Genomic DNA, 13,370 nt, shown 5'->3' on the forward strand with positions numbered 1-13,370 from the left:
GCCGGGCTGGGGGGGGTCTCTGCCCCCCCCGGCACCAGCTGGGTTTTGGGTCGGGATTAGGGTTGGGGCTCGCAGCGGCCCGGTGGTCCGTCCCCTCCGGCGCGGGCTGACTGCAGGGTTAGGCTTAGGCTTAGGCTGAGGCTCAGGCTGAGGGTCTGTGCTGGCATGGGTTGAGTGGGGGTCCGCACCGGCAGAGGCGGAGGGGTCCGTGCCTGTCCCCTCCCGGTGCAGGCTGGGTTCAGGGCTCAGAACCGGCCGAGGTTCCTTGGCACAGGCAGCTCTGGCACAGCCTGGCTGTGTTCTGGCAGGCTGGTGGGGACAGCAGCGTGGGGCTTGTGACTCCAATAGCGTGGTGGGAGCCTGTGCCCCACAGACTGAGCCGGCCCAGCGCCCCCGAGACCCACGCGCGGCCCCGCAGGCACCTGCACGTACAGACTGACCCCTCCAGCACAGCCTCCGCGCACAGACATGAACTGTCCCCGTACCCGCGCTGCCTCTACGCGCACCGCCATCTAACACGACCCCTACACATACACCATCCTTGCACACACAAGTGTGCACACACTATCCAACACAGCCCCTGTGCACACATCATCCCTACACACACACGCTGCCCCTATAGACACCCTGCCATCCAATGCAGCCCCTATACACGCAGCCACTCATCCACCCAGCCCCACTGCACCTACTGCTCTCGTTCCCTCAGTGCAACCCCAAACCATTGTACCCCAAAGTGTGTGCCCTCTTCACCGCGCCCTGTTCCCCAAACTGCGGTCACATCCTTTTGCATACAGACCCTGGAGCTCCCCTGCCCCAGCCCTCTCTCCTGTGCACATGCTGTGCTGGTCCCAGTGCTGCGGGGGAACTGGGTGACCCTGACTTCTGGGAAGGGGCAACACTTGCAGAGCCACAGGGATCAGTGCTGGGCACTGCCGCAGGCACTGGCCTGCAGCAGCAGGAGCTCACAGCCAGGGAAGGAAGGCACGCGGGGCCACAGCTGCCCGTGGCGAGCCCCGTGTGCCCTAAATGATGAAGGTGAGGAAGTCAAGAAGGGCAAGGAAGATGAAGGTGGTGAAGAAGATGAGGAGGGTGCTTCCAGTAGGTTTGAGAGCTGGCGCAGGCAGGCAGGGAACAGTTCACACCCGTGTTTCCTCCACAGCCGATGGTTCTTATCATTTGTGTTTGGGGGAGATTAGCTCGAGCTGGCACCATTTCAGAGCAGGGAAGGAGGGGAGGACGGGGGGGCTGATCTTCTGGGAAGCGGAGCCCAGGGAAACAGCGGCAGGGTGGTGTGTCTGTTGCCTGTGCATGCATCAGGGGAGCAAACTGTAAAGGCGGAAGAGCCCTTCAAACTGATGGCACAAGAATAAATGGGTGCAAATGCACGTGAAGACACTGGGGCGTAGACTGGCATGTGTCTGAGGATGGAGGAAAAGCACTGTGGGTTCATGAGTGCACTTGCAGGAGCAGGGGCCGGTGTGGCCCAGGGACTCCCAGCCTTGTGTTTCTGTGCAGGCAGGGTCCCCACATGCCCAGCGTCCAGCTGCTGCCTGCACTTGGCCACCGCAGGTACCGCTCTCCTGATGCAGCATCTCCCATCCCTGATGAATGCTCATCTCCTCACTCTGGTGTCACAGTGCAGAGCAAACCCAGGGCTAGTTTAATATCTTATAACCCATCACCTATGATCTAAAGACAATGATTTTTTCTTAATTCAGGCTCCAAAACCCTGAAACCAGTGGCCCTGTGCTGGACTGCAGCTCTGCCCGCTCCACTCCCACCCTGGCGAGGTGCCAGGGGAAGAGCAGACACTCAGGGCAGGTGTGGGCGTACTTCCCTGGCAGTCATGGGGATTTGTGGATCAGAGGCTTGAGCCCAAGGACAGTGTTTGTGCTTAATGGTCTGCAGTGGATTTTTTCACTCCATGAACTTGCCTGATTGCTTTTGGAGCTCATGCAAACACTTAGCTCCCACAGCATCCCCAACAAAGTCCTCAACAGCCATTGTGATAGATGGAGCTAGGAGGGATTCATCCTACCCTACCGGAGAATCCTTCAAGGGGATGCAAAAAACACATTTGGCTCAGCACATCCTTCCCCACCCCACTCCCCAAAGGGATGCAGGCACGGCAAAGTGACAGGCTGAGCTCCGTTCCCTGGGTCCGGCTACCAGCATCAGCCGCATCCCAAGCTGGAGCAGGGTGGAAGCAGGCAGGACCCTGGGGAGGCACCCAGGGAGCCCATGGCCAGTGCTGCCTTCCTGTACCATGGCCAGCCTCACCGGCAGCTCGCTCGCTCCCTCCCTCCCTCCCTCCCTCCGGTGGGCCCACCGCAACAATCCAGCCCACCCCGGCCCCAGCACAGACAGACATGGTGCTGCAGCAAAAGTGTCTTTATTGATGGCACACAGGTGTGGACAGTAGCTCATCTGTACTTCTCAGCCAGCACGGCAGCCACAGCTGACAGGAACTTGTCGAAGGCAGAGTGCACCTCGGGGGTGTACTCTTTGCCCAGGTGCACAGCCAGCACCACCTGGAAGCACTGCGACAGCAGCTGCAAGACAAAACAGGGCTCAGCACCGCTGCTACGGCCCCCATCACCCCAGCCTGGTCCCCGTCCCCTGTTCCCCGTCCCCCGTCCCCCGCTTGCCTTGAAGTTGACGGGGTCGACACGCAGGTTGTAGGCGTGAAGGTTGCTGAGCTCGGACAGGGCCTGGCTGAGGTTGTCCATGCTCTTGACGGCATTGCCCAAGGCGTTCACCACCTTCTTGCCATGGCCGCGGATCTGGTCGGAGCCGGGGCTCAGGTCGAAGTGGGGGAAGTAGGTCTTGGTCGGGGGGTAGGTGATGAACATCCTGCCGGAGCGGGACAGTCAGTGCCGCTGACCCCCAGCTGGACCCCCCCCCACTGGCCCCACGTGGGGCTCCCACCCGCTCGCCCCCCTCGCCCGTGGGGTCCCTGGGCCCATCCTGCACCTCTGCAGGGCCTCGGCTCCGAAGTCCTCCTGGTGGCCTTGCACCTTATCCCAGATGGCCTGGATCAGCTTCTTGTCATCGGCGGTCAGCATGGTGGCAGCTGGCAGTGGCAGACAGGTCTCGGTGGCAGCAGTGCCCACGGGGATGCCTTCTTATAGCGGCCAGCACCTCCGCCCTGGCCTTATCTTATCAGTGCCGAGGGGCGGGGGGGCCGCGGCCCCACAGCACCAGGCCCAGGGAGCGGCTGCGGCGCTGCCCTGGGGGGCCCCGACTGCCTGGGGGGCCCCAGCCCTGGGGAGGCCCTGAGGGAGCCCGTCTGCCCTGCCTCACTGCACCAGCCCCACAGCAGGCTGGGGGCCAGGGGCAGCACCTGGCTGGGCTGCCCCATGGTCAAGAGCAGCCACAGGCATGTCCCGTGGGTGCCACAGCCTTGGCCTCACCAGCTGGCACGTCCTCAAGCCTCCTGCTGGCATCCACCGTTCCCCCCGGCTGGGCCAGGGTCCTCCCTGGCTCTGTGGGGGTCAGGGTGGGTCCCACATGTGTCCTTGGCCCCTCATGTCCTCCAGCCTCCGGCGCGTCTGGCCCCTCTCTGTCCGAAGAGCCCCTGGGCCTCCGAGCCAGAGCCATGGACAAGCTCTCCCGGGTTGTGCTGGGGATCTGCCGTGAGAAACACCGTGTCTCCAGCAGCCCGGAGAAACCTGAGCAGGGAAGAGTCTCCTTTTTGGGCGCATGGTCTTCCCAAAGTCTGTCCTGTGATGCTTGTCCGGCCTGGGCTTCTTCCCTTCTTCCCACCCCAGTGTGTGCTCCTGCCTCTCCCTGTAAATGCTGGGACATCCCGCAGGGCATATCGTGGTTGGTGACTGTCACATCCTTTGCTCAGCCTCTGTACAAAGTCACTGGTACAAATTTGGGGTTAGGGACACACCAGATGCTGACCTACCATCTAAGCTGTGGATTTCAACATTCAGGTTACCTGAGACTCACAGATGTAGAATGTTTTAAAAACCACTGTGGTACACTGGGTGACATGTTTAGAGCAATTTGGTGGCTTCAGAGCTTCTGCAACGTCTCTCTCCCCCTTGCCCAAACACAGTCCCTAAATTTTGTAAATGAGATGAGGACCACAGCTTGCAGTGCCAGTTCAGGTTGTCGATCAGAGTGTGCTTAAGACTTTGCCTTTAAGACCTGCCTTTTCATGCCAAAAGTCCTCTGAGACAGGCATGTGTAGTGAATGTAACCTGCGAAATAATTTTCTTCATGACAGCTCACATGGTGCTGTGTTTTAGATTTTTGACCAAATCAGCCCTGATAACACAATGATATTCTGGCTTTTGCTGAGCAGCATTTGCACAGCATCAAGGCCATCTCTGCTTCTCACTCTGCCACCCCAGGGAATAGATTCTGGGGTGTGTGATATGCTGGGAGGGGACACAACTGGGTGGGTGACCCCAAACAACCAGAGGTATTTCGTACCATATAATGCCATGCTCAGCAATAACAGGGAAAAGGGGGGTGTGGGGGTTAGGGAGTTTTAGGGGGGGTTACCCATCTTTTTTGCTCAGAAACTGGCTGGGCATCTGTCTACCCATGGGAGGTGGTGAGTGATTGCCTGTGCATCACCTGTTTTATTTTTTCTTCCCTCTTCTTCCACTTATCCTTCACTTATTAAACAATTATTTCTGTTTGTTTGTTTGTTTGATCTTGAGCCCCAATTTTTCTTGCTTTTATTCTTCCTTTCCCTTTCCCTGCATCCCACTGAGGGGGGAGAAGTGAGTGAGCGACTGTGTAGTGCTTAGCTGCCCACTGGGGTTAACCCACAACAGGTACCTATGGAGGATCCCTGCGCTCCCCCCAGGGTGACCATCAATTCTGTACCCTTCCTTGTTGTTGCTTTCCAGAGAAACCCTGGGAATTTGTGGTCCCCCAGATGCCATCAATGCTGATCTCCAGTGGCCACTAGTATTCCCAAATTCCAAATGCATGTGAAGTTTCCCATATAAAAATAAGAGATGTTAAGCTGAGGGGATGGTCCCTTTACCAAACCTCTCTAGCAAGTGCGATAGCCCAAGGTGTTCATGAAGCGCATCAGATACCTTGTCCATACCACATGGAGAAGAGCATGGGAAGACAATGCCCAGCATCACTCTGGGCACATCACAACACATGGCAATGCAGGTTTGTTCACAACAGGCTGTGATGGGTTTTGGGTAGGCCAAACAAAAAGCCTGGGTCCATTCAATATCCTAGCAGGGCAAAAGACTGTTTCCTGGTCAGCCTGGAAACAGTCTTTGGTGGATATGCCTTTGGTGAGCAGTAGCAGTCACAGGGCTCTAGCCTGTTCTGGGCTTCTGCTCAATGTTGTCTTATTCCCATTGAATATTATGTTACGTTATTCCCACTTAATTTACACACCTTAGCACGTGAATTAGTACATGAATTCATTAGTACATGAGTTAGTACATGAATTTACACAGCTTACTATTTTGCCCTCCATATAGTATAGACATTTCAGAACACCCCTGCCTGAACAGTAAGATGGAGGTGGAACACAAGGAGATGAAAGCACAGAGACCATAGCTCACATTTGAATTATTTATTGGGTTTTGCAGATGACCGAGCCCCTGCATAGGGGATTTGAGAGGACTGCATAGGAAGGGGTGAATACCCCAGAGCCTGGCAGCTGGGGTGCACCATGGATGTGCATCCCTCACCCTCTGTGGAGGCCATTTATCTGTACTTCTCAGTCAGAACAGAGGAAATACTGGACAGGAACTTGTCCCACGCAGCATGAACTTCTGGGGTGAAGTCACTGGGATAGCGGGCAGCCACGGAACACAGGATACAGTGGGAAAGCAGCTGTAAGGGAAAACAGGATGAAATCCACCATGATCAGTAACAGATGCCAGTCTAGGGGTCTGCAATGGACCTTAGTCCCAGCGTGCTCTGGGATGACAACTACGTGTCCCCATCAGCAGCACTGCTGCCTGATGCTGTGTGTGAAGAAGCAGAGTTGCCTTTGGTATAGGGCAAAAGGCAGTGTTTGATCCCACTCCCTCTTCCAAATGTCCCTTCCTTCCTCACCAATGGGAAATGCAACAAAGTGGAAATGTGTAGAAATTACTAAGACTTTGTTCAAGACAGGTGATATAACCTAACGTGTGAGGGAGATTCATAAATTACAACAAAGGCAGCATAGACTCGAGTCTGTCTAACAAACTATAGGAGCCCCCTGAGTAGTTCTTTGCTTCAGCTAGACAAGATCTTTCATTAAAAAATCCAGTCTACCTCAGGTTAAAAATCAGGTGGGGAACAAGCAGCGACATGAGCTGACAAGGCTGTGCAGTGCAGTCAGGGATCAAGCTGCCATTAGCCAGAATGATCTGTGGTCTCTAATTCTGTGATGGCAGTTTTCATCCCTGAAAAGTCTCTCTGCTCACTCACCTTGAAGTTCACTGGGTCCACCCTGAGGATGTAAGCATGCAGCTCACTGAGTTTAGCCAAAGCGCCTCTAATGTCATCAACGTGCTTCACAGCTTCCCCGATGGCATTCATGACCTTAGAGCCATGACCACGAAGTTGAACTGAGCCTTGGCTGAGATCAAAGTGAGGGAAGTAGGTTTTCGTCTGGGGGTAGCTGGAGAAAAGCCTGGAGGAGAACATGAGAATGAGATTCAGCAGTGGAAATGGTATGCCTGAGATGGTAAAACCTCAGAGCAAGCACCACGTAAAGCTGCCAGCTACAGGAGTGCACTCCTTCAGCGGTTTTAACAGAGCTTCGGGAGCTTGAAGCTTGCATCAGGAAGGTCCTTCTGCTCTTAAACCTTTTCTGCAGTATGTGCAGATTAGACAGTGGGCTAACCTGTATGTACTAGAGAAGAATGAAATGCTAAAAATAATTTTAAACTTAATGTATTTTTTGTTTGTTTGTTTTTAAATAAATAATAGCCCCAAAGTGTCACTACATTTCCTATATAACATTGTAAGCCAGCTTGCAGGACCTTCAAACTAATACAAGCTGAACAAACCAGAATCTATGAGTGGTACTCAGAGTCCTGGAAGGACTATCACAATACTTTATATTGAGCTGTAAATAACATTTAAATAACTTCGAATAACATAATAATTTCTGAACAATTTCCAGACTATTATCCCTTTTGTGCCAGCTTGCTTAATTTGTATGAACTTTGAATTACTGTGCTATACTTCATGCAGGGGGTCCACCTGTCTTGTTTCCTGTTACTTATAAACTGGAATAATGAAACATGAGTACCCAGTGAATTTAGTGGACAGCTATTTTCTTAGCGCCTAGAAATTGCAAGAGAAATTGTATCACTTGTACAATAAACCACTTTGAGTTCATTTCCTAACAGTGATAACCCTATTTCAGGACACTGAGTATGAATGACTTTGAATTCCTCACCAGGGCTCCTGGCTATGAATTCTTCTGAATTGCTATAATGGGAAATAAACCATTAGAATTGCTTAGAAAATTATGTTTTGCTGTAAGATTGTGAAGCCATCTATTAGCATTTAGTAGCACAGATATAATTCCAGAAAATTACATGCCAAACAACACAGAGGTCACCCATCAGCTCTCACCAGTCCCAGTGTGCTCTCACTCATGCAACTTTTACATGAGATGCATCCTAACAGCAAAGCCAGAGGAGGCACCTTCTTCAGAAGGGTTCTGAGGGACTTACCTCTCCAGTGATTCTGCCCCAATGGCATCAGCTTGGGTAGCCACCTTTGCCCAGATGGCGACCACGGCGGCCTTCTCAGCTTGAGTCAGCGTCATTGTGCAGGAGGGTGCAGGCTCTGGCTCCTTGCAGTGAACGCTCAGAGCAGGTTTGGACTCATCGCTCTGACAGCCCTGGTTATAAAGAGGAAGGGGAGAGCGGACCTTGGCGCCTGTCCACGCTCATTGGTCACTCCAGTGGCCACCCATGGAGGTGGGAGACTCTTATCTCCCCGTGAAGCAATGCCTATTTCGGCAAGGGTCAGCACACTGGCCTCCTTGCTTTCTGGCGTTATCAGCTTCTTGCTTCTTAACATAACAGCCGTGTGGCCCGGAGAAATTGTCTGGACATATATTGATACACGAATAGAGAGATAAAGCTGGAAAATTCCAGCGATGGAGCATTAGGACACAACTTTAACCTGAGGAGCGTACGGACTTCAAGCATACTAAGGAGCTTGGAGAAAAATCTGCATTTTCTGCCTTGCTTTACAGATGCGAACACAAGACTGGGCCTTTCTGTGTCATATCATACACTTCCAGTATATGTGGCTGCCACGTGGCCCAATATTTCATATAAAATGATTCCTAAGTAGTGTGAGGGACAGGCTGGGAGATGTGCAGTATAGTTCAGAGGGAGAGTGCGACTCTGATTTTGTGGGAATCAGTGGAGATTTTGCCATTTGCTTCAGCACTGCCAGGACTTCACTTTGCCAGCCTCTTGCAAAGAGTTAGGGACGCACTCTGCAATTGATGTTGCTTATAACAGCAGCAGTAGTAATGATTCCTATGGATACAGGGAGAGGGAGCTTATGAAATTGAGTAGGGTCCTAGAATAAAGCATGTGTGTGTGAGAAAGCCCAGTCAGACATTTTTATCACTAAATGCCTCATACTGCATGTCTTTGACTTCTAGCTGTGTGATCTTACTGTTAATTATCCCTCGTACTGTAAAATAGCCCTCAGCACCACAGCCAGTGCTGGCGTGTGCTGTGCTACATGCTGGACACGCACAGGAAACCCTGGTCCCACGACAGATGGCTCGTAGCTTCGGGCATGGACACACTTGATGGGTGAAGGACCAAACAAGCAAAGGGAAGACCAGCACAAGTCTGTAATCACAGATAAGTGGGCAAAGTGTCAAATAAATACCCTACTGGAGATGGTTGCTGCTGAACCTCAGGGAATGAATATCCTGCCAGCACATGAAGCAGAGGTAAATCTCTCTGCCACCCTGATAAATTACAGCAGCTGTACACACCACTGAGTGCTGGCAGCCCTGCATGGAAAGGTGGCTGGTACAGTCAGAGAGGTCAGATAGTGTTCTCTGCCCAAATAGCCTTGCGCACTTGTGCTGAGAAGGTTGATATGTATAAGCCAGATTCCTCAGCAAGACATGTCTGCGTTTCACAGCAATGCTACCAACTGCTACAGAGGATGCTCCCCAGACATGGTTGTCCTGCTAAGAGGAAAGCCCTTCTAGGGCTCTAATGATACTTGGGTCATGCATGCATTGGAGCATGTCCAGCATACAGTTATCTGTGCCAAAGTAGCTATGCCAGTGCAATCACACCACCCAAGCCTACTAAATGTCACACAGGAGCATGCAGCAAACTTGGAGGCTCTCTTGGGAGCCATGGTGCAGCTGTGCCATGCTGGCGGGCAGGGGAACCTGACTGCCAGCAGGTGTTGGGTTTGGCATGGAGCTAGGTTCCCATGTGTGCTGTGCTTATGGTGGGGGTTTCTTCAGTGCCTTCACATGGGGATCCTCTCTGGGGAGACTCTATAGCCCATAGGAGTTGATACATTCACTACAAATAGACCCCACTCTCCTGGGGCTGTGGCTCTGCTGCTACAGCCTGGGGTCAGGTGGGAATGAACCAGTGGTGACAGAGAAGCAGTAGGGATGGGGTCATACAGCGTCTGTTGTATCCTCTGGTGTCCCCAATGTCCTGGTGGCTGCAGCGGCACTTGCAAAAAGGCTCTGACCTACCCATTGTGCTTTGCACTGGGCTCTGAATTTAAGCCTCTCTACGTGTGATGTGTCAGTTGAAGCAGGAGAAACCTTGGGCTTTCCCAAAGGGCAGGCACAAAGCACTTGATGCTTCTTGGTCTGCAAGCCTGGCTGGGTTCAATGATCTTGTATTATCATCCCCTCTGTGGAGGCCAACACCTTATCTGGGATTTAATTTAAGATTGTGTTCAACACCACAGCTCCCTCAGCCCTCTGGCCCACTGGCTGGGTGGCTGGGTAATTTGCTTCTCTCTGTACCTCATTTTAACAGGCAATACAAGAGGGGACTCACCTGAGACCCAGTGAGGACAATCACTTTACCATAAGGAGTATTATCAGAGTGCTCTTTGTATATCCTCCCTTTGATAAATGTCATAGAAGTCCACTGAAAACCTGGAGCTAACTCTGGCTACACAGATGCGGTGCAGCGCAGTCTCCAATTAAAAGTGCCTCTGATGGCATGGGCAGCAGTCCTTCAGTCAGGGCACAGGGCAACACGATATTCCGTTTATACAGCTGTTGTTGTTTAACCCCAGCCAGCAGCTAAGCACCACGCAGCTGCTTGCTCACTCCCCCCCACCCAGTGGGATGGGGGAGAGAATTGGGAAAAAAAAGTAAAACACATGGGTTGAGATAAAGACAGTTTAATAGGACAGAAAGGAAGAAAATAATAATCATAATAATAAAATGACAATAATAATAATAACAATAAAAGAATTGGAATATACAAAGCAAGTGATGCACAATGCAATTGCTCACCACTCGCTGACTGATGCCCAGTTAGTTCCTGAGCAGCGATCCACACCCCGGCCAACTCCCCCCAGCTTATATACTGGGCATGATGTCACATGGTATGGAATACCCCTTTGGCCAGTTTGGGTCAGCTGCCCTGGCTGTGTGCCCTCCCAACTCCTTGTGCCCCTCCAGCCTTCTTGCTGGCTGGGCATGAGAAGCTGAAAAATCCTTGACTTAGTAGAAACACTACTTAGCAACAACTGAAAACATCGGTGCGTTACCAACATTCTTCTCACACTGAATCCAAAACATAACACTATACCAGCTACTAGAAAGAAAATTCACTCTATCCCAGCTGAAACCAGGACAACAGCTTGAATGGATGGAGGTACCAAGGGAGGCTGTATTCATCATCCCTTGCTAACAGGCATTTCAAAACCCTGCAGTTTTCCCATAGAATAATTACTTTGAAAATAAAGATGCTGTTGTTAAATATACATTCATATAATGTTTTAGTCTCCTCCCCAAAGTGCTGCCTCTTACATTGCCTGCTGCATGGCTGTGCTCCAAGCTCTCTGCAGTGAGAGTGCTTTTAATCAGAGGTTGCTCAATCAACACATAAGGGAAGCAACTGTGACCCAGAAATACCCAGGGATAAGGCAGAGACCACCAGGACTCCTTCCTATTTTGCTGCCTGTTTAACCTGAATATTGATTCTCCATGACTGTAGGATTAAGGTCTGTGTAGACATGATGATCAGGGTGATGCCCGCACAGGAGGGTTTGTCATGGCTGAAATCTTTATGGAATTTGAATTCATTTTCTGAGAGTTACTCTTGCACTATCACAAAAGCCAGAGAAGCCAAAAGATGACAGTGGTTTGCTAGAAGGAGCTCATCACTTGCCCAGGATCAGGGATGTGCTGAGGACAGTTGCAGGAACTCCTCAGCAACGTGCCTGGTGGGAGAAGTGCGATCCTTGGCCACGTCCCACAACGTGACATGGAGAGTGACCATCTCTGTCCTTGTATGGACCTCTCAGCCAAGTTCTTCCATCCCAGTGCTTCAGCTGCCCACAGGGTAGTGAGACGTGGAGGTCCTGTCCTCAGCAACGCAAGGAGTTGGAGAACATGATTGCTGGTGTTCCTCTGTCACAGGACCGATACTGAAGCTATGTCCTCTGGGAAACTCCACCAGACCTGCTTCCTTTCTTGCCGCTGCTTCTCTTAATTATGGTTCATAGACCATAGCAGAATATCCACCCTTGGGCAGATGATGCATCTTTGTCATGAAGCTGTGAAATGTCACCAAAGGTGATTTTTAATATTAATGTAGGTATTTTTGAATCCTGTTCCAAAAGCAGGCTGCCACAGTTTCTCATTTTAAATGGCAGAAGTGAGTGACAGGCCTGTTTGCTCGATACAAAAGTGGGATTATAATTTCTGTGAGCCCTGACTGTAAATCCAGTGACTGATTGAATGGCACTGCTGTGAGATCAGGGATAACTTTTCCCATGGGCCTGTATTCTCCACGGGGACTGCTTCCCCCTCAAGGGGAATACCTGTGGATAAGGTGGCACGTACATCTGCTCTAACTCTGAAAAATTTGGGGCGTATTAAGTTTTGGAAATTTTAAAAGTGGAATCTAAATCCTGGCTTTATTCTGTAATTTCCTACCAGTGCTCAAAGGACTTGCAATGTTTTCCTTTAACTAAAGTACAGCCTCCAAGAGCTGGAAATGACAAAATATGTCTGTAATTTATTATTTAAGAAAGTAAAATTATGCTTTGAAGCAGACATACTGGGAAATTTTAACGTAGCTGCCCAGCACTGGTGCATGAGGAATGCTCTGCTGTGATAATACGACTGCTCTTTAATCACCCTTAGACAACTCACTCCCCTCAGCGACACCTTCTCTTGCTTCAATTGTTATCGCTGGCCTTGTGGAGAATGGCCCTGCAGATTACACCCGCGCTGCGTGTGCTCATCTCCCTCTTCAGCCACCCACCTCTGCCCCATGTCCCTGGGGGGAATTGCAGAGCAAAATCCAGAGTGGGGATATCTCAGAGTGTTCAAATATCTAAATAATGCAATCAAATACAGAAGAATTTGCATGCAAAACCCAGGATATCCTCTAATATAATTGCTGATAATTTCTGACATCGGTTAAACACAAAATAAGATGAAGGCACCAAGACAGCTGCCAGGGGAAGTAACATTACCCTTGCTAATCTAGAGGCAGGAGTAAATTTACAGAAGCACAAGGCAGGTTGTACCAGTGCTGTAAAGCGCCCCGAGATCATGCGATGAACGTGAGAAACGGGATCAAGGGAGCCTTTCTGCGATGTCGGGGAGCCAAGGGCTCTGACTTGCGTAGCCTGCCTCCCGCGGGCATCCCGTAACGGCTAACCCGCCAGGGAGCGATGAGCCCTCGCTGCTGTTTGCCACCCGCTTTTAGCAAAGTTCTGGAGATGTTAATGACCCAACTGGCTGAAAGGCTACAGATGACCCAAAGAGGCCAACGGGAAGAAATGGCAATAGGCAGCACAGGCCTCCGGCAGCCCCTGCACGAAGGCTCCAGGGCTGGAGCCGTGGCCGGAGGCCTGGGTGCGGGGCTGAACTGGGGGCACTGGGCTGTACTGGGGGCGCTGGGCTGAGCTGGAAGGCGCTGGCTGTAGGCACATGAGGCACTGGAATAATCTGGTAGTCCGTGGAATGGGGAGTGGTGCCCATGGAGAGTACTAGTCTGGACTGGGGACGCTGGGCTGACTGAGGGGAGTGCTGGGGAGCTGTGCGTGTGAGGTGCTGGTCTGAACTGGGGGCACTGGGCTGACTGAGGGGAGTGCTGGGGAGCTGTGCGTGTGAGGTGCTGGTCTGAACTGGGGGCACTGTGCTGTACTGGGGGCGCTGGGCGGGG

General features: G+C 51.7%; 2 protein-coding genes across 2 annotated transcripts; both read right to left on the reverse strand.

Annotated features, from left to right (window-relative positions):
* Positions 1 to 2,376: 2,376 nt before the first annotated feature.
* LOC104838588 (hemoglobin subunit alpha-D) lies at positions 2,377 to 3,128 on the reverse strand. The gene is made up of 3 exons (XM_010578396.1): positions 2,974 to 3,128; positions 2,649 to 2,853; positions 2,377 to 2,552 (listed from the first exon to the last, which is right to left on the reverse strand). The coding sequence occupies exons 1-3, from the start codon at positions 3,063 to 3,065 to the stop codon at positions 2,424 to 2,426; spliced, it is 426 nt and encodes a 141-aa protein (XP_010576698.1). The 5' UTR covers positions 3,066 to 3,128; the 3' UTR covers positions 2,377 to 2,423.
* A 2,423-nt stretch (positions 3,129 to 5,551) lies between these two features.
* On the reverse strand, positions 5,552 to 7,882 carry LOC104838589 (hemoglobin subunit pi). Its single transcript, XM_010578397.1, has 3 exons — positions 7,674 to 7,882; positions 6,415 to 6,619; positions 5,552 to 5,829 (listed from the first exon to the last, which is right to left on the reverse strand). The coding sequence occupies exons 1-3, from the start codon at positions 7,766 to 7,768 to the stop codon at positions 5,701 to 5,703; spliced, it is 429 nt and encodes a 142-aa protein (XP_010576699.1). The 5' UTR covers positions 7,769 to 7,882; the 3' UTR covers positions 5,552 to 5,700.
* Between the last annotated feature and the right edge of the window lie 5,488 nt (positions 7,883 to 13,370).

This window comes from Haliaeetus leucocephalus, unplaced genomic scaffold (genome assembly GCF_000737465.1).
Source record: "Haliaeetus leucocephalus isolate CR32 unplaced genomic scaffold, Haliaeetus_leucocephalus-4.0 Scaffold636, whole genome shotgun sequence".
Lineage (NCBI taxonomy): Eukaryota > Metazoa > Chordata > Aves > Accipitriformes > Accipitridae > Haliaeetus > Haliaeetus leucocephalus.

Excerpts from the sequence above, each read along its gene's own strand:
- LOC104838589 (XM_010578397.1), bottom strand. The coding sequence starts at position 7,768 with ATGACGCTGACTCAAGCTGAGAAGGCCGCCGTGGTCGCCATCTGGGCA. Across the intron at positions 6,620-7,673 it reads GGGGCAGAATCACTGGAGAG|GCTTTTCTCCAGCTACCCCC; the intron begins GTAAGTCCCTCA and ends GTTCTCCTCCAG. Across the intron at positions 5,830-6,414 it reads TGGACCCAGTGAACTTCAAG|CTGCTTTCCCACTGTATCCT; the intron begins GTGAGTGAGCAG and ends TTTCCCTTACAG.
- LOC104838588 (XM_010578396.1), bottom strand. The coding sequence starts at position 3,065 with ATGCTGACCGCCGATGACAAGAAGCTGATCCAGGCCATCTGGGATAAG. Across the intron at positions 2,854-2,973 it reads GGAGCCGAGGCCCTGCAGAG|GATGTTCATCACCTACCCCC; the intron begins GTGCAGGATGGG and ends CCGCTCCGGCAG. Across the intron at positions 2,553-2,648 it reads TCGACCCCGTCAACTTCAAG|CTGCTGTCGCAGTGCTTCCA; the intron begins GCAAGCGGGGGA and ends TTTGTCTTGCAG.